The following is a 25,249-nucleotide window of genomic DNA, read 5'->3' as shown; positions in this document are numbered from 1 at the left end:
GTGTACTGTAAAGTTTTAAACGCATAATATTAATATATACATGTTAAGCACAAGTCAATGACGACCTTATTATGCAGGTGGAGCAAGATACACAAGTATCAAAGTATTGGTACTTTGTGGCAGTAGGAATTATACTATTATATGAATGATTACTTGCGTCATTCAGTGAAATGTAAGTTTTTATTTATTCACTACAGAAAACAGTACATATTCACACCATTGTATGTTTTGCTAAAACAAATATTTCACTGAACAATTTACATTAAAAAAGCCATCTGGTTATTCAGATAGAGGTGAAATTAGCACATAGAGGTGCGTCATAGGATAAAAACGTTTTGGCATTTGAAAGCACTTGCTGGCCAATGAAAGAGTTAGTGACATAATTACTGTTGTGTGTTTGTATATATATGGATATATAGTATATACAAACACACAACAGTAATTATAGAACATGTTGGATACTGGAAAGACAGCAAAAAAGTGTTTAACTAGCTAATAAAAGTTAGCCGATATCAGTAAAAAAAAATCATTAAATAAATCTTCTGGTATTTAAATATTTGTACAGTTCACAAAAAAAGCAGAAATCAAAGTGACAAATTGGAAATCATAGATCTAGATGGCAGTACACACTTTGGCATAATACTAAATGACGTTAACTATACGCGATGAGAGGTTGTTGTTGATGACTCACAAACAATAAGGCTTGGATTAAATTAAAGCATTCCATTTACAGGCTACAAGTCCGCCACACACTCTGTGAGAGCAACCTTTGACATCTTCAACTATGATGCTACAAATAAATGCCTACAAATAAAGTGTATGCGTGCTTGTCAACTGCTTGTCGACCCTGTCCGGTGAAATCGTTAGCATAAACAATGAAAAGGAAGCATTTACAAAGACCTCCATGGCACTGTTGTGTATGGAGCAACCACCGTGACTACACACTAAGCCCACACACTCGACAGGCAGGTGAGGACATATCTGAAAACAGCCATTAGGAAGTAAAAACGCTTTACAAAAATAAAGTCAGCCCAGCAGCCATGGGCTCAACATACAGTAGAAATAGCTGGCCTTAGAAAAATATAGTGATTTATTTTTTCTGAACAGTTCTGGTCGTGTTTGCCAGGTACTGATGATGAGGAGTGCACAGGGGAGTCGGCGTGATGGGACTGAGTGTATTTGTGTGTTTGTGAGGGAAGGCGGGCTGAGGGAGGGAAGCCTCGCTGTGACAAAAGTGTCCCTCTCAGTGCCGGCTGCCATGACCTTGAGTTGTCCTTAGTGGATGTTGAGGTTCCTGAAGTAGTCAAAGGTGGCGCCCAGAGCCCAACTTGTCTCCACGTTGTTCACCTTTTTGGCCAGCTGTTGACAAAGACAGGTAAGAACATTGATGAAAATTCAGCTCTTTTGTGCATCATTGGGTTCTATGTTCTAGACACACACCTGCAGCACAGTGTTCTCCTTGAAGCCGAAGCCTTCCTTGAGCAGACAGGTGATGTACGTCATGTCCATGCACAGGAAGGGGCTGATGGCACGGTATTTGGTCATTTTGTTGCACACTGCAAACACATAAAGCAGCAGGTGTCAGATGCAGGATTGTAGGATGGAGTTCGAGATACAATACATTTTTCTATTGGACTTTTGGTGTCATTGTTAATTTATTGGCTAATTTTAGTCATTGTTATATTTTTTACATTGGAATAATATACTGTATATATATTTTTACTTTTATAATATACACTCTATGACAATGAATCAAGTATGTCCAGCACAGCGGGTGTAGCCTCTATAATTAATCTGTATGCATATGGTTGAGTAATGTAAAGGAGTAAGTAAATCTTACACTCATATGCCGATTATTCCTGGTAAATTTCCAAATTTCCACATTTTCAGCCATGCTGATGCTGCAAAAATATGTTCAACCCTACGTGATTAAACAATGACCCCTATTTGTTTTGTTTGGCGTCATAATAAACACGAAGGTGTGAGTTGAAGAGCTGAGGGTCGATGCGAGGCTGAGAGTGGGCAGCGTTGGTGTGTGGCTGTCAGGTGCCACCCTGCCGGGGGCCACGCAGACATCGTCAGCCCAGCGTGAGCCACACTGCTAGTGTGCATGTGAGCGGGGCGCACAGACGTCAGGAATGTTTTGAATTGTTTTACCCTATCATGTCTCTGTCTCATTTCTTTGCAGGAATAAATTAAGTCTGACAGGATGCAAAGCAAAGCATACAGTAGATTGAGAGATTGATGTTCAAATTTGATGTCATTTTCGTGTTCTTACCCTCTTTGGCTCGCTTCTTAAAATCCCTGACTTCAATCGCACCACCTCGACTGCCATCTGTGAGGTCAATGCAAATATGCAATTTGATCAAAACACAATAATAATTTGAATGTGACTCTTTCAGTGCGTGCTAACTCACCAATGAGCCCCGACTCCACTGCTCTGTCAAAGTAGTATGAAAAAGCATAGAAGATGCTGCTGCCTTTCACCTCGTAAGGCTGATGCACGATCCCCTTAATGACCTTCATCACCTCGTAGTAGCACAGCTTGTAGCCTGCATAGCCTGGAGAAAACACGTTGTCATGTCAACAATTACGTGCAACGGAGGAACAGAAGGAATGCAAAGAAGGAGCTTGCAAAGTTCATTCAGGTCATCCATGGGGTACAGAGTTGGGGATCCACCACAATACACATGACGGGAAGCCCCTAAGTGTCACACAGTACCACGAGAACGCTTGCCTCAATTGTGTCGCAATGACCATGTGCTGACAAGAGCGGCAGTTAACGCTGCCAATGACGGGCTGTCTATTTTTAACCACATAATTGTGAGCAGTCCAGCTCAAGCCACTCCTTACACTCACACGCACAAAAAACGAGCCCAGCACTTTATTTGTGTAGGTAGTTGTTTTTTTTTTTTCTTCTTTGCATTTAAATACAAGGTATAAGATGCAACATGTGTTTGGCACCAAGTGCACACAGCGGGTGTAAATGTTCTCATGTTGGGAGGTGATGCACAGAAAAAAGGATGAATACTCACCATCTGGAACACCGCTGACTTTGTAAGTGGTTCCACCAAAAGTCACGTCTTCTCTGAACTTCTTCGGCAGGCAAGAGCTCGTGAAAACCTTCCAATCCAGACCTAAAAAGAGCAAACTTTGTGTTAAAATAACCAATATTGTGATATCTTCGATCAAGGTTTGTAGCTACACTACCATCAGCTCCCAGTGCTCCAAGAGTTGCCAGGCGAGCCGCGTACAGTCCATTGCCAAGGTAGCTATGTGATTGATACATCATAGTAACGTTTTAATAATCACTTTCATTTCAAAACACAGAATGAAATACAGTAACACTCAGTAACACTATTGAATGAAATAAACATGTTAACACCAAGTACCTGTGTGTGTAGAGCTGATATGTGCTGTTGAACAGGTCGAATTTGGCAATGTAGCTTTGGGGGGCAGACTGAATGGTTTTCTGTTGGACAAAGAACACTTTATAGAGATGAACGCTCTCTGATAACACCCGGTATGTTCAGATTATTAGATTATTTTTCACCTTAGACTTTGGAAGGAAGGTAATCTGGGTAGATCCTCCGCCCAAATCCAGGATGCCCACTGTCCTCTTTGTTTTTGAATACAAGTGACCTAGGAAAAAATGGGAAAAAAAATATCACTGAATGGAGAAAATGATGTTTAACTTCTATATTTATCACAAATTCTTAGATTTACATTGAAATATAATCTATCTTTGTTTTTTTTGTGACATAAATTAAATGCTGTCTCAGTTGAGAACTCCTGGCTTGTTTTTGCAGAGACAGGAGACAAGCGTCTTTCACTGCCCGGGGGCTGATGTGTACACTGGAGACTCAGATATGAGCCATGTGACCACTAACACCAACATAGCAAAACACAAGCAATGTCTTACCTGTAAGGAAGTTCACCGTGACCCACGCCAGGACTCCTGGAACAGCACAAAGGTGCAAATAGTTGTGATGACAACACTGCTACATTTAGCGGTACAATGAATAAACAAGAAAAGCACAAAAGGTGCCACTACACGATTGGAGCAATTGTGTTAACGACATACCTTCATTAGTCCCATTCATGATGGTGACACTGTTGTGTGGCACAAAGAAGGGCGACTCATGAAAAACACTTTGCACCTGCAAGAAAAATAATAAAACACCTGTTCATCATGGTTGCTCAAAGAACGTAGAACCTTTAAAAGTGCTACATAAGTCAGCTGCGACACCAGTAGATTTAATGCTTCAAATGACAAATATGGTTACTCCACACAACACCACAACAGCTGTTTTTTGCGACATCACAGCCACCGAATGGGCAGAGTTGCTCCCTTTTTCTTTTCTTTTTTTTTTTTTTTTTCCAGTGACACTTGTAAGCACTTAGTGGTTTCTCATCCCGCTCCCTGGTGGGGCGGCTAGTGTTCGTGCCAGAGTGTCTGAGGGCAGTGGGAGAAGGCAACTCACCTCCTGAAGGAGGGCGCTGGCCTTGTCTTCGGGCAGCAGCCGCAGGCCCGCTGTGGCCTTCAGGACCACCGGGGTTCTCTTCCACTCTTCCTCTGGCACCGTCTTCTTAGCTATCTTCAGCAACTGACGCACGGTGTTGCCGCCCTGAGGAGGAGATGGATAGACGTTATACTAACACGTGTGTCCAGAACAAGGTCAAATCTAGACTATTCTGTCATCCTGGTCGGGTTGCTATAAAAACAGTTGACAGAGAGCAGCAGCAGCATCAGCATCAGCAGCAGCACTCCTTGTAATTATTGTTTGCATGTTAACCCAAGCCAAAGAAAATCCCAAAGGATCTGATAATATACACTTACACACTTTTAATGACATCAAGTGCAATATCCGCCTTTACACAAAGATAATAATGTTCAGAGCTGCATCTACTCCTGTCATGAGAGTCAAAATATTAGACACAGCTCTCAATATGATGATTTAAATTGGAAATGATATTCATTCATTCATTCATTTTCTACCGCTTTTTCCTCACAAGGGTCACGGGGGGTGCTGGAGCCTATCCCAGCTGTCTTCGGGCGAGAGGCGGGGTACACCCTGGACTGGTCGCCAGCCAATCACAGGGCACATATAGACAAACAACCATTCACACTCACATTCATCAATTAACCTAGCATGTTTTTGGAATGTGGGAGAACATGCAAACTCCACACAGAGATGCCCGAGGGTGGAATTGAACCCTGGTCTCCTAGCTGTGAGGTCTGTGCACTAACAACTAGACCGCCGTGCTGCCTGGAAATGAAATGATATGATATTTAAATTAAAAAAAAGAGTGTGTCAAGGGGTGTATATCAGAAGTGTCGAAAGTGTCCAAAAATTAAAAATTAAACATTGATGAAGAGCAAAAAAGGCTGAAATGTCATACAGCCCTGTTATATATGATATTTAAATATGAAGACTACACACAATGGTGCAAAAAGGAATATATACATACCTCCTCCGGGTTGTCTTTATAAGCAGAAAGTCCAGGTTTCACTGCATGGTACATTTCATTGTCCAGAACTGGCAGTTCAACTATAAGAAAACAAATGAATGAAATGAATTATGATTTGTATGAAGTATAACAGTCATAATGGCTTATGCAGCCTCTGATCACTTTTACTACATCCTTCTTAAGGCTCATTACAAAGTCAACCGCAGCTACTTTTAGCAGTGGCCGGCATGCATGAGCTAACAGCGGGCACAGAAGTAAGCGAGAAGAAGGGTGTGGTGGAGGTACCTGGGTCTTTCTGGATGAATTTATAGATGTGGATCCTGGTGCCGGTGCTGCCCGCGTCAAACATGACGCCATAGAAGACCCGGCTAATGGTCATATTGACCGGAGCGGGGGCTTCCGGTACCGACCTGTGGTAAGACTCGGGAGCGGGATGCACGACTTCAGGCACCGGGTGGAAAGCCTCCGGTATAGTCTGGGTGATCTCAGGTGCAGGGTGGATGACTTCAGGGATGACGGGATGACGCGGCACGCCGGGGTGAGGTGCTCGGGGAGCCGGGTGGTAGACCTCCGGGAGGTGGTTGTCCGTGTGCGCGGATGGCTCCCGGAAGCGAATAAAGTGAGGAAAGTAGCGGTGGGGACGGTAGTAGGTCGCCTCGGTTAGGAGGCTTCCCGCCAGGAGCCCCAGAAAGAGCGAGAGAAGATGGCTCGGTGCAGCCATGGCGTGGAGATGAGGAGAAGTGAAGGATGCTGCACAAAGTGCGACTTCAGCAGAGTCAGGACTCAGGACTGTCCTCTCATGTCTTTACACTATATAAAGACATATGGGCTTGGCGAGGGGCCACACCGAGACCAGCCATCCTCCAATCCTGTGGCGGTCCATCCCCAATCCATCCAGAGTCCCCCCTCTTGGAAACTGAGTTGAAGATACCTGCCTCCCTTGCGTTTTTTTTTTCTCCTTGAGAAGGAGGAGTAGGAGGATGGTTATTTCTGGCTATGTTTTCCCTCCTCATCTTTCCTGGATGTGGAGGTCCCCCTTCTAGGAAGGGGGTGGGGGTGGCATGGAGGAGAATGGGAGGAAAATGGGAACAACTCCAGAGATGTAGAAATACACTTTATGTGTGTTTAAAATTTCAGAAAGTTCCCTCATGAGTTACTTCATCCAAAATGCATATATAAAAGTCAATTAAGAGTACAAACAAAAATATGGATACAAAATACTATATGGATGTTCTGATTACTTCAAGAGTTTTCATCTTTTTTGGGGGCGAGAAGTGGACTATATTCAAGATTTCTGTTCAGCGATAGAGACATACATGTGATTACATATTGCAAACAATATTCTGGTTTTGTTTAGTGGCTCACATGGTTATTTTCAACCCCCCTTTTAAACTCTCTTTCATAGTCATGCAGTAATCACCACATTAAATGCCTTACCAACCTTAAAATATGCAAATGTGATCTGCGTTCCAGCTGGCACACAAGTTAAACCAATGTTAGAATCTCACTCCCACTCATGTATGTTGGCCACATGCTTTTTTTTTTTTTAACTTGGGCAATATATTTGGTCAGGCAGGGAGGTTGCAAGAGAGACTGCATGAAAAACCAGAGTGTATTTAGGTGGGTGTTTGGCAGGCTGTTACAAACCATCAGCAAGTGCTTCTTCTCGTCATGTTCGGGATGCAGACGATGCATCAAACACATCCCATAATAGTTGGGCACAACAGGACTGAGACCTCATTTGAACTTGATTTTTTCTTCTTCCCTGCTGTTGTATACACTCTAAAAGGTAATTCAGAGTATCTGTTGACACCACTTGATTTTATACATGAATGCAATGTAAAAAAAACTTTCTAAGTTGCTAACTTTATTTTTTTAAGTTATGTTCAAATAATAATGTTGGCTATTACATGAACTTAATTTAGAATGTCATATACACTCAAATTTTATTGTTGGTAAGCTTAAAACAAAATTCAAGTTGACTTAATGACTTAATAAATGACATGACTTAATAAAATTAGCTTGGTAACATAATATATACACACACACACATATATATAGTATATATATATTAAGTTACTGCTACTTAAAAAGTGTGCATTGTTATTATAATTAAGTAGACAACAAATTAAACTACTTTGAATAAAATGATTAAGTCAGTTGACTAATTTGTGCAATGCAATATTGTTTGTTGGTTCAAAGCAATTTCAAATTAAGTTGTCATAACTAAGAAAGACTAATGGAAACTGTTGCGTTGATTTTTTTTTGTTGAGGCTAAACGTTTATTTTTTGAGTGTATAAGCATGGAGACAACATTTTAACAAGAGGCACTGGAGGTCAAAGCAATGGATGCATCCTCGCAACGTGGCCGTATCCCAACCTCGGACCTAATATGTGGTTTGCTCATTCACCTCATGTGGCGGGTGACCGAGGGAGAAATTGAGCAGTGAGCCAAACCAATGCAGGAGGGTAATGTGAGGGCAGAGCTCCTACAGAAGGGTACAAGAGAATGCAGGAAGTCCATAGAGAGGACAATATGCGGGGAGGGGTGGTGCTTGGCATCAGAGTTCCTCCATCATGCCTTTCCCTTCCCAGGACACTCAACTGTGCACAGCACGCTTCCAACACTGTAATTTGAACTAAAAATATTGGACTCTCTTTCCTCCTTCCTTTTCTCTAAATACTGTGGCTACTTTTTTCAATGCCGTGGTTCACCACAGTGGTCGTTCACCGCTATCAAAGCGTACATGTGCAGGACCACTCAATGATGTATGCCCTTGGACCCTTATTTCGCTGTGATCACGGCACCAGCAATACCCAATTTAAGCACACAGTCATACATGTAACGGTACATACGTGTCATGAGTTTGCTCAATAGTAAAAAAAAAAAAGCAACTGAAGCCAGTTTGCATTCACCGTTATATTTCTACAAATTTAACATTACATCTAAATTTCAGAGGTATAAGATTGCAACATGTTCCATTAACACAAACTGGAAGTCATCTCCAAACCTCCCTACTCCCAAAAATATGATGTTACAACCGCAACGTTGTCTGACAAAGTCTCCATACATATCATTGAAATACATCTGCGCTGTGATTGTGGCTAACATGCAACATGATCACTCAAGAACAAATTACAAGGATGAGAATATCTTTTTGGTTGCACTTTCCTGTCTGCGATCTCGATGATCTGCATGCTTCACTGAACACAGTAGAAGTACGACCATGCCAAGTTTTATTTGTTGTCCAGACAGTCATGTTTTCAATGATTGGGGGTTCCGTGACAGCTTCTTCTGTGAACCTTCTTAGTTCTCTGGGTGGGGCAAGTTTTCAAGTGATGCAGATGAGTGGGAAGTCAGACTGACAATCGCTATCAAGTTTAATTGTAAAGGTTTTTCTAGGTTATTATATTTAATGGGTATTGGCTTTCAAAACAGCTACCACGGTAATTGGAACTGTTGTGTACAATGAACTTATTACCAGTGTTAATGTGGCTGAGCAGTTTTCTCCAGATGGCAGTAGATGAGCTTTATGTTTGTTTTGAAGTCTTGTGCAGTGATTGTGATTTGATCTGACAAATCATAAATAAGTTTGATCAAGTGTTGAGTAACTACAGCTTTTGCTTGGACACTCTGGTACTCCAATGAAAAAAGGTATCTGACGTCTCAAACCTGAGGCCAGCTTGGATTGGTTTATACGTATTGTGCGCAAAACACTTAATGTGGTGGTTCCAATCCTGCGTTGTGCCTTGTCACTGCCATGTTACGTATAAATCATATGTCGTAGTGATATAGTTCACAGTCTTTTGGTAGCCTGTTCTCGTGAGACAGCTTTTCTCTTAAGGAGAGGGTCAACTTTTTGGAATTGTAAAACGTTTATTACAATTAAACATTTTAACTGTCATACAAGTGTAAAAAGAAGATAACATTAAGTCTTAATAATAGGATTAATGCAGTCTTAATAATAAAAATGATCATGGAAAGGTGATTTGGGCCACAGATTGTCTCACAAATATTACTTTTCAATATATTTAACTGTTACATAAGTTTACAAAGAACTTCACCACTGTAAGAAAAATACTATTCAAACACCATTGCAGCCTTACCGTGTTGAATATGAGTCAGCTTACTTCACAAAACTCCAGCGTATATCCTTCTGGTCACATTCGTCTTATCTTAGCAGCTCTTGCTGAGGCTCATCCTTTTTCAGAAGTGCTGCACAAAAAAAGAGAAAAAGCAAAACACCAACAGAGTTAATCCTTTGATGCTTGCTGAACTAGTCTCTCACTGTGGTCTGACGCATGACGCAAAATCTGGAAGATATGTCACAAAAATGCAAAAACACAAGCACACCTGTATAGCTTCCTAAGATGAGATGTCACCGGATTTGCACATTTGAAATCATGCATTTTGTGCCATTTTTCCCCGAGAACTGGGAATGAACTCTTCGATGGCGATCGACTTCAATGGTTTCACTGTGGTGCAAAAAGACACATAAACATCACTTTTTTTGGCATTGAGAGTTGACCAAAGTCGTCAAAAACATTGCTTGGCTGCAATATGGTTGAATGCTTCAGTTCAGACATACGATGCAAGAAATGGAGCCATAGAATGTATACTGTACATTGTTTGCATTGCGGCAATCCACTTAAAGAAATGGGTACTGGTGTTTTAACATCACACACCAACACTGGTGTTTCAATTATAAAGTCATGTAATAGCGCCGACCTTCCAAGTATAATGTCATATGAGGGCATATTTACACCAGTAATTTTTAGAAATGTGCCACTACGGGTTGTAAATTATGTTCGGATGTCTTGTAAAAGTGCACCACTATGGCATGACACAGCACATTAGCGACAGCGTTTTAGAGGAGAAGTAGTTTCAATACCAGGGTTGGTATTTTGCTTCAAGTTAAGTGAAACCGTAAAGCGCAAGAAGGGACCTCAGCTTTGTAATCTACACAGTGCAATATATCATTAATATGCTGCAAGGTTGGCCTCAGGAATGCCATGTTTGTGGGTGTCCTGCCCCTAAAGGTCCACTGAAGAGGCCTAAACCTTGTCATTACAATTCCAATGATAATGACAGATTTGAAAAGCTCAGGGTTATTTCAGTTTTCTCTCCTCACTGTCATAGTAATTACCTTTAAATTTAGTCTTCAAACTCTGTTCGCCATGCTAGAGCGCTGTACGCTATATGATCCACTTTATTGTCGCTACGCCCAGCGTTTTTGCAATATCTTGTATCCAGCTTGGTTTGATGAACAACCTGTGGACCACATTGAAGACTCTCTGAATGAGATGACAGAGAAGAATGTGTGGCTTTCAATTATGAGTTCTGCCTTTTGTTCCCACAAACACAACTGCAGTTCTGTAGTAAAGGCATTCCCATACCTTAGAAAAAAAGATAATAAGGACATAGACGTTGTCAATGTCAAAAACAGGAGGCATTTGCGAAAAGATAACCACAGAAAGTATGTGAGTGATTACAAACAATGATAAAGCTGGAAAGGGAATGCTATATATCTTGAAGAGCTTCTTACAATAGGGGGAAAAAGTTGCACAAGAACACAGCTAACACTATAATTCCACTCTGTAGCTTACTTCTCAAGCTCAATTTACTACTGGCATTTGTAGAAGACGTAGTAGAATCTGTGTGAGTCAGTCCGGTATCACATTTCAGCCAAGTGACTAACTTGTTAACAAACACCACTACAAGCTGTCCTAAATTTGAGCTAATAGGCTAAAAAGTGATAAAACACACTGTATAACACAAATAGTCACACAAGAGATGGTCACAGGCATTTCAGCTTGCTTGTAAGAAGTTATTCTTTATTTTGGCAAGCAGTAGCCCCTAAGGAACTCACAATGACCTTGTCAAACAAATCGGAAATGGCAGGAGATTTTACGCAACACAAAAATCGGCCTGGGTCAATAATAAATTAATTAATAAATAACCCAATAATTCAAAATTAATTCATCTCCCGCCTCCAAACAGGCAGAAAGAGAGTTCACTGTGCACAATGGTTTCAGCACCTTGGTGTGTTTGTTCAAAAGAACAACGGCATTAACGGAGTGAGCCCGTTTGTCATACAGTGTCTTCGTCTCAGTGGGTGGAGGCGGGGTTGGGAGCATACACACACTGTGCAGAAGAGCGTAATGTAGCAGAAATTAAATAAGCAGATTGCAATATGTTGTCACATATTTTTAATTGTAATTTCCTTAAAATCTCATCTTCTCTTGTTCTCATAGAACCAAACTTGTATTGTCTCGTGAACCGAGCGTCTTGTGACACCTCACACAGCAACATGCAACGAGTCGGTAACACATACGCAGGGAACCTAAATATAAAACAAAATATATATATATATATATATATATATATATACAAATGTTTTGAAAGCTCAACAATGGTGCAGCTCGATTCCAAGAATGGATTATGTTTGGCCTTGGTCTCATTGTTTAACCTTTATTTTAATTTAACCTTTTCAATTATGGAAATGCGCTGCTGAAATGTTGCAGACAACAATGAGTCATTTTGCTTTGGCAAAACTTTAAAAGAAAAATGTTTATAGTTCTTGGTGTGTCTTAACTGACAGACAATTCCCATCCACAGTCAGCACTTTTCAATGCATTTGGTCCACTGAGGAAATGGTGTTTACACTGTGGCCTGTGGAAAAACTTGGATTCCCAACTGAACCAAACACAAGTACACACAAGGCTCTGTATCAAATGTACATGATCCATGTAAGATCCTATGGCAGAGTAATTTGACCTTTTGTTGAGTGACAGGCTGCATCTCCATGGCAACACTACACAAACGACCACAGCCGGTTACATAGGAGATGCTGCCATTACTATTAGCAGAACGTACGTAGCAAGGCAGCATTTTAACAACGGAAAGATGCAGAGGAAGAAAGTAGTCAAAGTAAAGAAGACAAAAAGCGGGTGAGTGCTTATTTTTGCTTTTTTTGCCGCAACCATAGTCAAATGTGTCATTTCTACTTACTGCTTCACACCAGGAAAGTAAAGAAGGGCGGTAAAAGGGTGTCCAAAGGCGACAAAGAGTTGGACATAGAGAAAGGTAAAGCTAATATTGCTCTATGGGAGCTAAAGTTACGGCTTACCAACCAAACTCTCACGGGATATCGCGAGAGCTGCCGCCAGCTGGCTTGTGCCAACGATGAGCTGACCAATCAGCTGTCGCACGCTGAGCGGGAAAACCTGGACGCTACAGCCTACTGGCAGAGGCTGGAGGCAGATAAAGACGAGAAGGTAAGCTACTAGCCTTCAGTAACAGGAAGTGCGAGTGAAAGCTAATAACGTTTTAACCACATTTTTTGTCATTATAACAGATTAATGTGCTCCAGAACTCACTCAAAAGTCAAGAGGCTCTTGCTTGTGAGCAACAAAGCAAACTGGTGAGTTTATAATAAAACCGCCCCAACAAAATATTCATTGTTTTCTAACGGCTAGCATGCTAGCTCAGCTCAGCAGCTCCTGGCTAAGCCAGCTGTACAATATGTTATTGGGTCAGTCCAAATAAACAAAAACAAAGCGGCCATAAAACAAACGCAAACTCACATTCCCACTTGTGTTTATTTTAAACTCTGTGTTAAAGTATCATTTTAAAGGGACTGCTGGGAAAAAGCAGTTGCATGTGCAAGTTTTGCATTTACCACACATCAAATGTGACTGTTTATTATTCTACATCATTGGGTTTAAAGTTATGTAACACACACCAAATTAACATGAAAATATTGAAAAGTATCCTTGAAAAACGTCAGTCAGATCTTGTGGAAACCATGTGTGAGACTGTGTGAATCTAATGGATTCACTCCAGTAGAAGTGCTTGGATTTTTCTTGTGATTTTTTGTGACACTACCACAGTTGGCTACAAGTGAGGCGAGGTGAGGCTCACGCTGAATCAGTTGCATCTCCGGTCCTGATCTAGGCCGGCTTGCAGCAAAGTGCCATTCACACTGACTCCGGTAGATGCAACGCCGAGCTCCGCTCCGGCTGCGGAAAAACCCATAGCTTGACCAGAGAGTGCTCCGGCGTCTGAAAAAAAGTTAGACCTCAAACTTTCTGTTGTGCCATACGTCCGCCGGAGATGGAGCTGCACAACACGGAGCTAGTGTGAGCCTACAACAGGAATTTAAATCTTGCGGAATGCTTCCAGTGGCCGCAACGGGTTCAGTGTGAGTCCGGTGTCAGTAGAATCGGTTGAATAATGTTTTAATCCTGGGAGATCTTGTGGCACCCCTACAAATAAATATTGTTCAGATATGCAAATTAATTTTACCCAGAAGATGCCAACATTACCTTTCATCATGAGGCTCTCAAGTGTTGTTAAGGGTGAGTAGTACTTACTATACTGTAGTTCAATTTTACAGTTGTTAACCTCCCTTTACACATACGCAAGTTAGGAATGTGAAAAATTATTTTAGACATGTATGCTACTGTCAAATATATCAGAAAGTCAAACATGAAACTCAAAAAATTTTGCTTCCAAGCATCTTTCTCAGTGGCGGACAGTAAAATCATCAAAACAGGCATCTTGCCCGGTGGGTTAGACGGCATGAATCTGGAATTTTGCTAGATTCAACCAAACAATTACGCGATAAAGAGTGTTTCAGTTGGAGCCACCGCATAGCTTGCGGAACACTCTGTTTTAAATATCACATTTTTAAAAGCCAGAAGTCCATATTTTATGTGTAGATTGATGCGCGTCTGTAGGCATACATAGTTATGTGAAGAATAACGATTTGGACCAAAGTTATAATCAAATGGTTGATAGCCTCTCATTTAGTCATCATGTACAAATTTGTGGGTGGCTGTTTTGCCAACCTCTTGTGATTTTGGTCACTTTGTCACATTTTTTCTCAGACTGGTTTCTCTGGTGGCATCGTAAGGTATTTTACTTGGACTGATATGACCTTAAGTTGGCGCAATGTGGGATCTGGGTGGAATCTAAGACTGGAATCCTCTCCCCTAAATGCTCCAACAAACAGTATAGATGTATAGTTTTAAGTTACACACATACTCATTTGAAGATGCATCCTATATTTTCAACAGATTGAACATTACACACTTGAAATCAATGAGATGAAGGAACTGTTCAGAAAGAGAGCAGGTGAGTTTGAGATGATACAGGATGGAATGAAGAAGATTGAGGAGTTCCAGACAAGGAAAGCGGAAATGGAGCAGGAGCTCAGCGATGTGAGAACCAAAAAAAAAAGTTTCTCATTGTTTTGCATTTAAAAGACCAGTAACCCTGACCTTCCTGTGTCACAGATCCGTAAAAGCATGGAACTTGCTCAGAAGGAGTACCGGGAAAACCTCAACAATATAGAGTACAGATTCTTCAAAGAAAAGGTATCTTGTTTATTTTTTTAAAAATTACAAATTCTAATATAGTTTGACGTGTTTAAGAGTGGATGTCCTTGCAGGCTCGTCTGGAGAAGGATGCTGAGCAAACCATAGCGCAGGTGGAAGAGCAGGCCCACCATGAAGCTGTTGTGTGAGCATGCCCCTTGACGGTCTAATTTTAATCTTTTACAGCATGTTCACTACACAAAGAAAAACTATTTGGTCATTTAACTATATAATTTAGAACCTAATGTTGTGTCAGAGCCACAACGGTTGGTCATATGCTTGTTCATGCACAATGCCAACAATCACATCCCACATATTCCAGAAAGACCTTCAGGGAGAAGAGAGTGAGGCCCAGTTTGGCATTGGTCTGAGTCAATGAACATGTTTAAAAGGAAAGGAAAATAATCTACAAAACAACTCTTCTTATTTATTGCATTTTCTAGGTTTTAGACATTGGTTTGCAATTAGTCTAACTTTTTGGTAATATGACGGCACAGCTCCTGCAGGTAAATTTCACAAATACTAGAATGCACTAGAAAAGCTACTAATTGGAAAATAAATATTTGATTAATGTGATCGCTCCTTCTCTTGCCAGGCAGAAAACATAGAAGATGTAACCATGGTGGAACAGATACTGTTGTAGAAAATCAAAATCTATTTCATTTGTGTAGTAAAAGAACAAAGGTATATCGTAAATTCTGGTGTATAAGTTGCTACTTTTTTTAAAACTTTAAACCCTGTGGGTTATACAGCGGTGCGGCTAATTTATGGCTAAATTCTAACCTTGTGACATCTCAAATTCTGTGCCGATCGCTAGTCGGGGAGGTAACAGTAGCTTTTTCTTTAGCAGGAGCCAATCATGAGCTATCAGTGTACTCACAACAAGCTTGTCAACCCAATTAAAATCACAGGAGAAATAAACAATATCTGTAATAACAACAGTCTGTTACAAGAAACAATAAACTCATCATACAGCAACTTAACACTAAAAAGGTATGCCTAATAAATATATAAACATGCACCGATGTCACTTTAAAATAAAAAAAAACATTTTAAACACATTCATTGGGGTGCTGTAATGACGTCAGCCTCCCTCTGGTGGACAGACGCAGCATTGCCGCTCCAGCCACCATTTTCTCTGCTGCTTGTCCACCAATGCAATGCTCTTGCTCAAACAAAATGCATGATGGGAATATCTGTGAATGTTTTCCCCCCCCATTTGAAACACATATTAGTAGATTAGATGCACATTTTGGGTGTTGAGTTGCTGTGTGATGAGTTTAGTGTTGTTTGTAAGATGACACCGCGAGTCAGACTGTTACATTGAGTAATGACCAGCTGCAATGGGGGGGGGGGGGGGGGGGCTTCTTGAGAGTTTTCTGATTGGCACCTGTCAAATAAAGACCAATATGATTTTTTCCTCAAAATTTAGTTGGTACAACACCAGAATTTATGGCACTTAAATTACTTCTGCTTGATCTAGCACTTAATAGAAAATAAACATAAAATTTACATATGGTAGGGAAAACACTTCATTGGCCTAACTTGTTTGCATTTGGGGCCTTTCAGACAATTGGACGACGCCTCAAGATGTGTGTTTAAGGAGAACGTCCGTCTCAATGAGACACTGAAACACCACATGAAGGAAGTCGAGGGCCTACAGAAACTAGCAAACTCACTGGCAAAGGAAAACGCATCCCTGGCACTGGACAAGGTAAGGTTTCGGGCCAAAGGACAGCAAACAGCAGGTCAGGTATTATTAGGTAATGCTTCAATGGAGACATTTATTTTTCTGTTTTTATATTCAATCATGGCAGTTATGAAACATGAATTTCAGGAGGTGGGCTCTCCCCTTGTGGCGTTTGCTTGTTCTGCCTCTGTGTATTTACTACTCTCTCCACGGTCTGTGGTTGTGGTGAGTTTCCACAAGCCTGCAAGTTCAGATTCAGTGGTTTCTACCAATACAAATAAATATTGGTTACACTCCACCAAGTCCACCTTGTTGAAAGTGAAACCCAATGAAATACAATGTTTTTCTTCCATGTTTGGCATAACTTAATCAACTTAATCTTGTGTTGGTTCCTCCAGAAGACATTGGAGATGATGGCAAAGAAGAATGCAGCCCAGATGGTGGCCCAAAAAGAAGAGTTGAGCCACTTGAAAGTACAGGTCGCTTCTCTGGAACAAAAAATCGGTGAACAAAACCATGACAAGGAGAAGATGCTCGTCAATAGTCAGACCATTGACATAGAGTTAGAGAAGTTCAAGAGGTTGCTCTCCATGCGGGAGAAAGAACTGAAGCACATCAAGAGGTTAGCAAGCACCATTGTGGAGCAGCGAACAGAGCTGGAGAAATTCTTCCATGAGGCGCTGGCTCAGGTGAAGGAGGAGATTGCTGCCAGTCGGCTGCAGTACAAAAAGGAGGCGCAGCACGCTTATCACTTGACACTCAAACAGGCCACCGCCGGAAAGCTCAAGTTCCCACCCATACGCACCTTCCATAACACACCTCATAGCACCAATTCCGTTTATTCGGACATGGAGGAGGCTGCTAAATGGTAGGTCTTTGTCATGTCATTTCCGTGTGAGCTTCATTTCCTTCAGTTCATCTCATTTCTTTAGGACACATCAGCTAGGGGGTCAAGTGGAAATGTCAGACCTGACGTGGGAACAGAGGGAGCAGGTTCTTCGGCTTCTGTTTGCTAAAATGAACAGACAAAGGCCAAGGTAATAAAGCCTGTCTGTAATTGTGTTGGTTCTGGGACATTTTAAGTAAGGCTTTCCGGGTTGCTTATTCATCACTCAACGCCAGTCCACTGCTAACGTCCCCACAATGAAACCATGAACTCAGAGGAACAAAAGCGCAGTAGATCTAGCTCAGGCTGAACTTCTGGTGACTCCTCCCTCTTTTTAATGTTTTTAACAGTCATTTTCTCTGCTTAAGAGGATACCATAAAACATCAGTTTGGCTTTGACCAATTTTCTTTTCCATCCTGCTGCTTGAAAAGAGTGAAGAAAGAATCTGGGCACAATAGTAAAAACAGGCTTTTATGCTTCGAAACAAACATCTGGTCACATCAATGCACTTGTAGGCAGTTGGCTCCTCCCCACGTGCGCTCTTGAGTTTATTTAGTCCTTTGAACACTTGTGGTCAGAGAGCAGCTGGTAAGATGATTTCAGAGGGGACTGTGCAGGAGATCTGCATGCATGGCAAAGGAGATGTATATCGCACAAAGAGCAGCCTGGCACTTGGTCCACTGGAATAACAACATCTGTAGGCTCAAACAGTCTGTTAACGCTTTCATGTGTGTGTATACAGTATCTTAGTCTGTATTTACACTGCAGGTTTAAATGTTTTATTTACAAATCCTTTTAAGTGACTCACATCATTGTATACATTTACCAAAAACACCTGAAACCACCCAAAATGCACATAAAGAATTCACTATCCCACATGTGTGTACAGCCCTCACATTTTACTATACTTCTCAAGGGACAATACTGGAGAAGTCAAACTTTGTATAGTCTTTTTACAGCTTGTTTGGATTTGTTATCCATGTGGTCCAGTTTTCCCAAGGGATTGGATTATATGCTACCTCAGAATGTCACAGGAAGTTGGAATTCTTGTTTTCCTTCAGTGAACCGCAGCTCCCCAGTGCAGGCAGCACTCATGCAGCCCCATTCTATAAGCTGCAATTTTTCTTGCTACTCACTTTTTCCCAGCTATTTAGTCAGTTTCAGATGATAGTAAATTTATACTGCCATTCAAGCTTTAGACTGACTACACTAAAGTATATCCAAGTTTAGCTGAATTGTGAGGGGTGTACTACTTTTGTGAGCTAATGTATATTTAGGTGGAGAAAGTGAGTGTGCAGAAGCAAACCAAATGAATAACTACCATTATTAAACATTGCCCCATAGATAATCTCATCATTCATACGAGATTTTTATCCACATTTCGAAAAGGAGGGTTTCTGAATATATCCAATTCAACATGTTTTTTTTTTTTTTGCCATAACCCATATATGGAAGTATAAATACTGTGTGGCGTAAATGCAGCCATAAAGACGCAGATCTAAGTGAGGAAAATGACAAGGAATGTGTAAAACATGGTAATATGCTTTTTGCATAATCAGCAAATCTATATTTCCCTGACAGGAAAGCCAACAATCTGGCGGCGCCCCCGTCTGAGAAGACGTTCCTCGCTGACAGTCATGACGCTGGGTAAGACACAAAATGAATGTTGGCGAATAAAAGTTGTACCTCATCCTTGCAATTACGAAGCCTGTGCAGATTTACTGAGCCGACGTTCCATGTTTAGCAGCAAAGACGGCGTGCTGTGAGAACACGGGTGTCTTACATGTGATGAATCTCTTACATTTCCACAATGTATAATGATAATGAATTCTTTCTCAATTAGAGAGGAGCTCTGCGTGACGTCAACCTTCATTACTCAGGCGCCTGACTCCCTCCTGCCCACGAACCCGAGCGGCATATAGATGCACCACGTGACCTCTGTGTGGCCTTTGGTTCACCATTACACTTCGGATTGTCTCTGATTTGCAAGTATCACATCTTATTATTACAAGTCTGTGTATGGTGCAGTGTTATTTTAAATACTCATGCTTGCATGTGTGTGGTTGTTGTTAACTATATTCTTATATATAACTATTAACTATATATTATATACTACAAAGAAAAGCATTGTGATATGTTGTTGTTCGTTCTAACAACACATGGTGGATTCTACGCTTACGACTTTATGTTTACAGTTTAAGGAAGCTCCTTCTCAAGGTCTATAAATATTCTTCTGAATAAATAGACAAAGATAACATCCTCATCTTGTAGGAAGTCTTGCCAGACAAGTGGGATGCTGTTACAGCCGGGGTTCAACTCCATAGTTCCCCTTCCTGTACAGTGAATATAATTGCCAGGTGTCCCAATATTTGCGTGCATAGCCAACTTAATGTAGAGATAAATAACAGCATTATGTGCACAAAATATCATTCACGTAGAGTGCAACCTTTAAAAAGTCAACGTACTATTTATTAACAGGCACCACAGAGGGATTGAACAGTCTTTTCTATGTCTTATGGCCAGTCTGAACTGATTTTCTAGCGTCCCATGGTTGGCATGGAAACTGCCGGACTCTTTATGGTGGCATCCTCAGCTTTCCATTGTGAGGTTATGGTTTTGATCTGCGTATTGAACTGAATACCCTGTACACAAATAAACAAAAGCGTTTACATTAAGGGGTCTAAGTATATGAGTTGGTTATGCTTTTGAGGATCGGGAACATTTGTTAACATACTTGTTTCCCGTAGAAGTTCATGTCGCCTCTAAAAGATCCTCTTGAGCCAGTGAAAGAGAACATGGGCAGGGGGACTGGAATGGGAACATTGACCCCAACCTGCACAAAGCAAATGTTTTACCGACAATTCCACGCTTGGGAACGTTCTCCCGGGACCTAAAATTGCTAGGACACCAGCACAAAGACAACTTGTGGCTTAGGTTTGCAGTTTTGGAAACAGTAAACTCGATGAGAGGGAAGGGAGAGAGAAAAAACAAAACAAAAAGACATGGCAATCGGTTAGAATAACCAAAAAGGCACAAATAGGCTTGGAAAGCATGCGGGGGAAAAAAGTGTCTGTTTGTTGTATGGAGGCTTGGAGAGGAGTGGAGCACATGGCCTGGACAGCATTCCCCGACATGTGAACAGCAAACAGGGTTGGCTCCACGGGCAAACAAACAAGGTGAAGGACGGCGTGCTTACACTTAAACGGGATCATCGGAATCCCTCCATTTTTTATAGAACTTTATAAAAAGTGTCAGTGTCCCTTTGTTTTGATTGAAGTTGTATTTGCTGTGTCTATTTTGAGCTTTGAGTGGGTAGGAAGAGGAGGGATGAGGGTTCCTGGACACACACATCTACACTTGACATGGAAAATAATTGTGCTTTTTAGCATATGAAGTATTAACTCCGGGCGGCACGGCGGTCTAGTGGTTAGCGCGCAGACCTCACAGCTAGGAGACCAGGGTTCAATTCCACCCTCGGCCATCTCTGTGTGGAGTTTGCATGTTCTCCCCGTGCATGCGTGGGTTCTCCGGTTTCCTCCCACATTCCAAAAACATGCTAGGTTAATTAGCGACTCCAAATTGTCCATAGGTATGAATGTGAGTGTGAATGGTTGTTTGTCTATATGTGCCCGGTGATTGGCTGAGGGAAGGATTTGTGAGGAAAAAGCGGTAGAAAATGAATGAATGAATGAAGTATTAGCTCTAAAGCGCTACACTCACCTGGCCCACGTCCACCTCATGCGTGTACTTGCGAGCGGTGGCACCGTTTGTGGTGAAGATGGCGGTACCGTTGCCGTAGGGATTTCCATTAACCAAATCGATGGCATCATCCAGAGTGTTGGCCTCCAGAACAACCAGCACGGGTCCGAATATCTCCTCCGTGTAGCATTTCATCTGAGGCTGTGGGAGCACAAATGAAGTGGTTGGAACTCAAAACCAAAATGTTTTACGCACTAAAAGAGGAAGCGACATACTGTGACTTCAGCAATGATGGTCGGACCCACAAAGTTGCCGTTCTCATAACCTGCAACTTTGACATGTCTGCCATCCAGGAGCACCTTAGCGCCTTCATCCACTGCACTCTGGACCAGACTGCAGACTCTGTCCTTGGCCTGAGGGGAGATCAGGGGCCCCACATCTGCACCAGGTTGGTCTCCTGAGCGGGCCCCAAAAACAACCAGCTATAAGGTTACATATACAGCGGCTCGCAAGATGTGGTGCCCACATTCCAAAGCGTTGGCCAGAAGCACGCAAATAACAGAACGAGGGGCACCCTGCGGAACTCCCTCAGAAATTGAGGGTTTCCTGTGCGTCATCTCTATTTTCATTTCCATTTCACTCTGGAGAGTCATAGTTTTGGTTTAACAGAAGGCTCTCGAGGAAACCGAGGCTAGTTAGTAGAAAGTTGAAGCTGAAGGGTACCTGCATTGACGCGCAGAGCCTTGGTGCGCTCCACCAGCTCTGGCAGCCAGCTGCGAGCCTCACCCACCAGGATGGCCGTGGACAGAGCCATGCAGCGCTGGCCTGCAGCCCCAAACGCAGCTCCCACAAGCTGGTTGAGTGTGTTCTCCTTGTTGGCATCGGGCATCACCACACCGTGGTTCTTTGCTCCCTGCAGTATAAGGCCACTGATTTTTATTCAGTATTTTATGCCTTTCTAACATAAGGTGTTGCAAAAGTATTTGGCCATCCATTGCTTTCTTTAAACATTTGTCACAATAATAGGACACATGCAGGTAGGGTTGTAATCCATTCATTCATTTTCTAGCGCTTATCCTCGCGAGGGGTGCTGGAGCCTATCCCAGCTGTCTTGGGGCAAGAGGCGGTGTACACCCTGGACTGGTCGCCAGCCAATCACAGGGCACATATAGACAAACAACCATTCACACTCACATTCATACCTATGGACAATTTGGAGTCGCCAATTAACCTAGCATGTTTTTGGAATGTGGGAGGAAACCAGAAAACCCACACAAGCATGGGGAGAACATGCAAACTCCACACAGAGATGGCCATGGGTGGAATTGAACTTCGGTCTCCTAGCTGTGTGGCCTGTGCGCTAACCACTCGATCTCCATACAGCCCACAACTCCTACCATTCATTCATTCATTCATTCATTTTCTACCGCTTTTCCTCACGAGGGTCGCAGGGGTGCTGGAGCCAACCCAGCTGTCTTCGGGCGAGAGGCGGGGTACACCCTGGACTGGTCGCCAGCCAATCACAGGGCACATATAGACAAACAACCATTCACACTCACATTCATACCTATGGACAATTTGGAGTCGCTAATTAACCTAGCATGTTTTTGGAATGTGGAAGGAAACCGGAAAAACTCACGCATGCACAGGGAGAACATGCAAACTCCCCACAGAGATAGCTGAGGGTGGAATTGAACTCGAGTCTCCTAGCTGTGTGGCCTGTGCGCTAACCACTCAATCTCCATACAGCCCACAACTCCTACCACTGCCATTAAATTTATTATATTTAGGTAAGAAATATTATTACAATTTCACTACATGCTATGCAATTATAACATACTAATGTACAAAATATTGGAGCCTTTTGTTAGTGTGGGTGGGACATTTTATATTAAAAATAAAATTGTTAATTTTTTCAGTATGCAGCCCTCAGTGGAAAAAGTTTGGACACCCACGGCCAAAGACTTTTGCACAGACTTTTACCTATGGGTCCATTTGCATTTGTAGCACAAATGCCAATACAGTACTGTACATTGAATAATGCCGCCATCTAGTGGACATGTACAAGATATCATCCATTCAACACTGCATCTTGTGTGTCCTCACCATGTTTGACTGTACCCTCTTGCCATTTTTGGAACCCCTCTCATAAATGTACTCGCCCGCTTGATTGGAGCCAACAAAACTGATAGCTTTGATGGCTGGATGGTCACAAATAAAGTTCACAGCTGAGAAAGGAAAAACAATAAAAATGGTTATTCTTATTGTATGAATTAGTTACTACTGTGTTAAACAGCATGGCAGCCCACCGACCCTTACCATCATGTTGTCCATGGATGATGTTGAGGGTCCCATCCGGAGCGCCGGCATCTTGCAGCAACTTGGCCAGCAGCATGGCACACGTGGGGACCCTCTCGGAAGGTTTCAGGAGGTACGTGTTGCCGCACACCATTCCCATGGGGAACATCCACAGCGGGATCATGGCGGGGAAGTTAAAAGGGGCGATGCCGGCGCACACCCCGAGGGGGAGACGGTACGTGTATGTGTCCATGTCTTTAGTGATGGAGGGCAGAGTTTCACCCAGCATGAGAGAGGTGATGCTGCAGGTGTGCTCCACAACCTCTGGAGGACGATCATAGGAATTATATACACTTCAGGTGTATATACAAATATACAAATCTGTGCTTTTATGATGACGGAATAGTACAAGTACCACAAGCTGTGTTATTTTTAGCAATACTTTAATGACCGCTAAGAACTGTCCCTTGTGCTGACCTCCACCAACACTGATTTTTTAATGGAACTCAATGAACCTTTGACCTTAGCTGACATAACTCATTAACCATGTGGTACAGCACGCACATACACACACACACACACACACAGGGTACCTACCAATTTACCTATTGGTCGCCCTTTGAAAAGTTATGTATATGTGTGTTACTTACGCAATCCTCTGAAAACATCCCCCTCTGCGTCTGCAAGGGTCTTGCCTTGTTCCACTGTGATGGACTTGGCAAGTTCTTTCTGGGACACATCAAGAACATGAAATGATTTTGGTCTGTTTACATTTTTGCCCCATTATGACTTACTATGTTATCTTTGATGAGCTGCTGATAGCGCAGAAAGATCTGCTGCCGGGCCAGGATGGACGTCTCGGACCAGGAGGAGAAGGCTTTGGAGCAAGAGTCCACAGCAGCCAACATTTCCTGCTTGGTGGCTTTTGGTACGGAAGCAATCACTTGGTTGGTGGCCTGCAGTGGAGATTAGCATATATTTCATCACTGAATGCAGAGGATGTTTATGAATATTACATTGAGGTGATGCAATGCCGGAATACATACAGGATTGTGAATATGAAGCCATTCTGTAGAGTTGGATTCAACAAACTTTCCATCAATGAACAGCTTGGTGGTGGGCTGAAAAAAGTTACATAAAGATAACTAGTCGCTCATGGTAGATTATGTTGAAATGACAGTTAAGTGTGTAGAAATACAGATTTAAACGCACCACCGAGGAGGAGTAACACAAGTGGCCAACTTTAAATGGGAACTGTCAAAGAAATACAAAGCCAAGGTGTTAACAGTTTCATTTACGTCCTCTCGCATGATTAATAAGAAACCATAAATAAAATGACAGTAGTTATTTAAAGATAATCTTGAAAAAGAGGTATCAAGTGAAGTTAATCCTGTCTGAGTGAAGCGTGTACTAAGTAAACAAGTCTAGCACATGACCTTAACATTTGGCAAAGTGTTATACACGGGAAAGACTACCAAGTTGCTCCAAAGTCGTACCTTTGCCTTGACTGTTGATCTTAAAGCCAGGGAGGCCATGATGGAGATGATGTACGCCCAGGTGAGTTAACTCTGCAGGTAAGAAGAGGGTGGCCACCAGCAGACTACCGCGCTGAGCTTTCACTTTAAGGGATTACTCTCATAAACGGTGGGTAAACAAATCTACGGCTCACGATTCGTCCGTGCAAAAAACGCCTACAAATGCCGCAACCTGGTTGGTTGACGCCTGGTCATTCTGTCCAATGGTTGGTAGAGATTTTATCAACTCCCGCCTTAACTACAGACACTGACCAACCAGTGAGTCAAACACTTTAGCAAAACTTCCG

At 42.2% G+C, this 25,249-nt stretch overlaps 3 protein-coding genes across 4 annotated transcripts; 1 reads left to right on the top strand and 2 right to left on the bottom strand.

Annotated features, from left to right (window-relative positions):
• Positions 1 to 298: 298 nt before the first annotated feature.
• Positions 299 to 12,615, bottom strand: entpd5a (ectonucleoside triphosphate diphosphohydrolase 5a). 2 transcript variants are annotated; one of them, XM_058089989.1, is made up of 17 exons: positions 12,485 to 12,602; positions 10,620 to 10,744; positions 9,827 to 9,948; positions 9,580 to 9,688; positions 5,758 to 6,511; positions 5,473 to 5,552; positions 4,485 to 4,628; positions 4,085 to 4,160; positions 3,923 to 3,958; positions 3,554 to 3,642; positions 3,393 to 3,472; positions 3,211 to 3,272; positions 3,036 to 3,137; positions 2,418 to 2,561; positions 2,279 to 2,335; positions 1,441 to 1,556; positions 299 to 1,359 (listed from the first exon to the last, which is right to left on the bottom strand). In XM_058089989.1, the coding sequence occupies exons 5-17, from the start codon at positions 6,191 to 6,193 to the stop codon at positions 1,276 to 1,278; spliced, it is 1,506 nt and encodes a 501-aa protein (XP_057945972.1). In that variant the 5' UTR covers positions 6,194 to 6,511; positions 9,580 to 9,688; positions 9,827 to 9,948; positions 10,620 to 10,744; positions 12,485 to 12,602; the 3' UTR covers positions 299 to 1,275. The 2 variants fall into 2 exon arrangements, with proteins under 2 accessions (XP_057945972.1, XP_057945971.1); XM_058089988.1 differs by lacking the exon at positions 10,620 to 10,744 and having other exon boundaries at positions 12,485 to 12,615.
• LOC131139984 (basal body-orientation factor 1-like) lies at positions 12,358 to 20,681 on the top strand. Its single transcript, XM_058089987.1, has 11 exons — positions 12,358 to 12,423; positions 12,498 to 12,750; positions 12,831 to 12,896; positions 14,554 to 14,697; positions 14,773 to 14,853; positions 14,928 to 14,998; positions 16,423 to 16,567; positions 16,942 to 17,411; positions 17,476 to 17,580; positions 19,012 to 19,077; positions 19,274 to 20,681. The coding sequence occupies exons 1-11, from the start codon at positions 12,380 to 12,382 to the stop codon at positions 19,350 to 19,352; spliced, it is 1,524 nt and encodes a 507-aa protein (XP_057945970.1). The 5' UTR covers positions 12,358 to 12,379; the 3' UTR covers positions 19,353 to 20,681.
• aldh6a1 (aldehyde dehydrogenase 6 family, member A1) lies at positions 17,892 to 25,102 on the bottom strand. The gene is made up of 12 exons (XM_058089986.1): positions 24,924 to 25,102; positions 24,640 to 24,681; positions 24,474 to 24,548; positions 24,222 to 24,383; positions 24,078 to 24,156; positions 23,449 to 23,751; positions 23,236 to 23,357; positions 21,853 to 22,042; positions 21,405 to 21,586; positions 21,151 to 21,330; positions 20,165 to 20,263; positions 17,892 to 20,072 (listed from the first exon to the last, which is right to left on the bottom strand). Exons 1-12 carry the CDS (start codon positions 24,960 to 24,962, stop codon positions 19,968 to 19,970), a joined length of 1,578 nt encoding a protein of 525 aa, XP_057945969.1. The 5' UTR covers positions 24,963 to 25,102; the 3' UTR covers positions 17,892 to 19,967.
• Between the last annotated feature and the right edge of the window lie 147 nt (positions 25,103 to 25,249).

This window comes from Doryrhamphus excisus, chromosome 13, assembly GCF_030265055.1.
Source record: "Doryrhamphus excisus isolate RoL2022-K1 chromosome 13, RoL_Dexc_1.0, whole genome shotgun sequence".
NCBI lineage: Eukaryota > Metazoa > Chordata > Actinopteri > Syngnathiformes > Syngnathidae > Doryrhamphus > Doryrhamphus excisus.
The sequence above is the reverse complement of the archived record's forward strand: the minus strand, read 5'-3'. Positions and strand labels throughout refer to the sequence as shown.

Excerpts from the sequence above, each read along its gene's own strand:
- entpd5a (XM_058089988.1), bottom strand. The coding sequence starts at position 6,193 with ATGGCTGCACCGAGCCATCTTCTCTCGCTCTTTCTGGGGCTCCTGGCG. Across the intron at positions 3,959-4,084 it reads CATGAATGGGACTAATGAAG|GAGTCCTGGCGTGGGTCACG; the intron begins GTATGTCGTTAA and ends GTGCTGTTCCAG. Across the intron at positions 2,336-2,417 it reads AGTGGAGTCGGGGCTCATTG|ATGGCAGTCGAGGTGGTGCG; the intron begins GTGAGTTAGCAC and ends TTGACCTCACAG.
- LOC131139984 (XM_058089987.1), top strand. The coding sequence starts at position 12,380 with ATGCAGAGGAAGAAAGTAGTCAAAGTAAAGAAGACAAAAAGCGG. Across the intron at positions 12,424-12,497 it reads GTAAAGAAGACAAAAAGCGG|GAAAGTAAAGAAGGGCGGTA; the intron begins GTGAGTGCTTAT and ends GCTTCACACCAG. Across the intron at positions 17,581-19,011 it reads ATGAACAGACAAAGGCCAAG|GAAAGCCAACAATCTGGCGG; the intron begins GTAATAAAGCCT and ends TTTCCCTGACAG.
- aldh6a1 (XM_058089986.1), bottom strand. The coding sequence starts at position 24,962 with ATGGCCTCCCTGGCTTTAAGATCAACAGTCAAGGCAAAG. Across the intron at positions 22,043-23,235 it reads AGAGGGTACAGTCAAACATG|GGAGCAAAGAACCACGGTGT; the intron begins GTGAGGACACAC and ends CTTATACTGCAG. Across the intron at positions 21,331-21,404 it reads CCATCATTGCTGAAGTCACA|CCTCAGATGAAATGCTACAC; the intron begins GTATGTCGCTTC and ends GTGCTCCCACAG.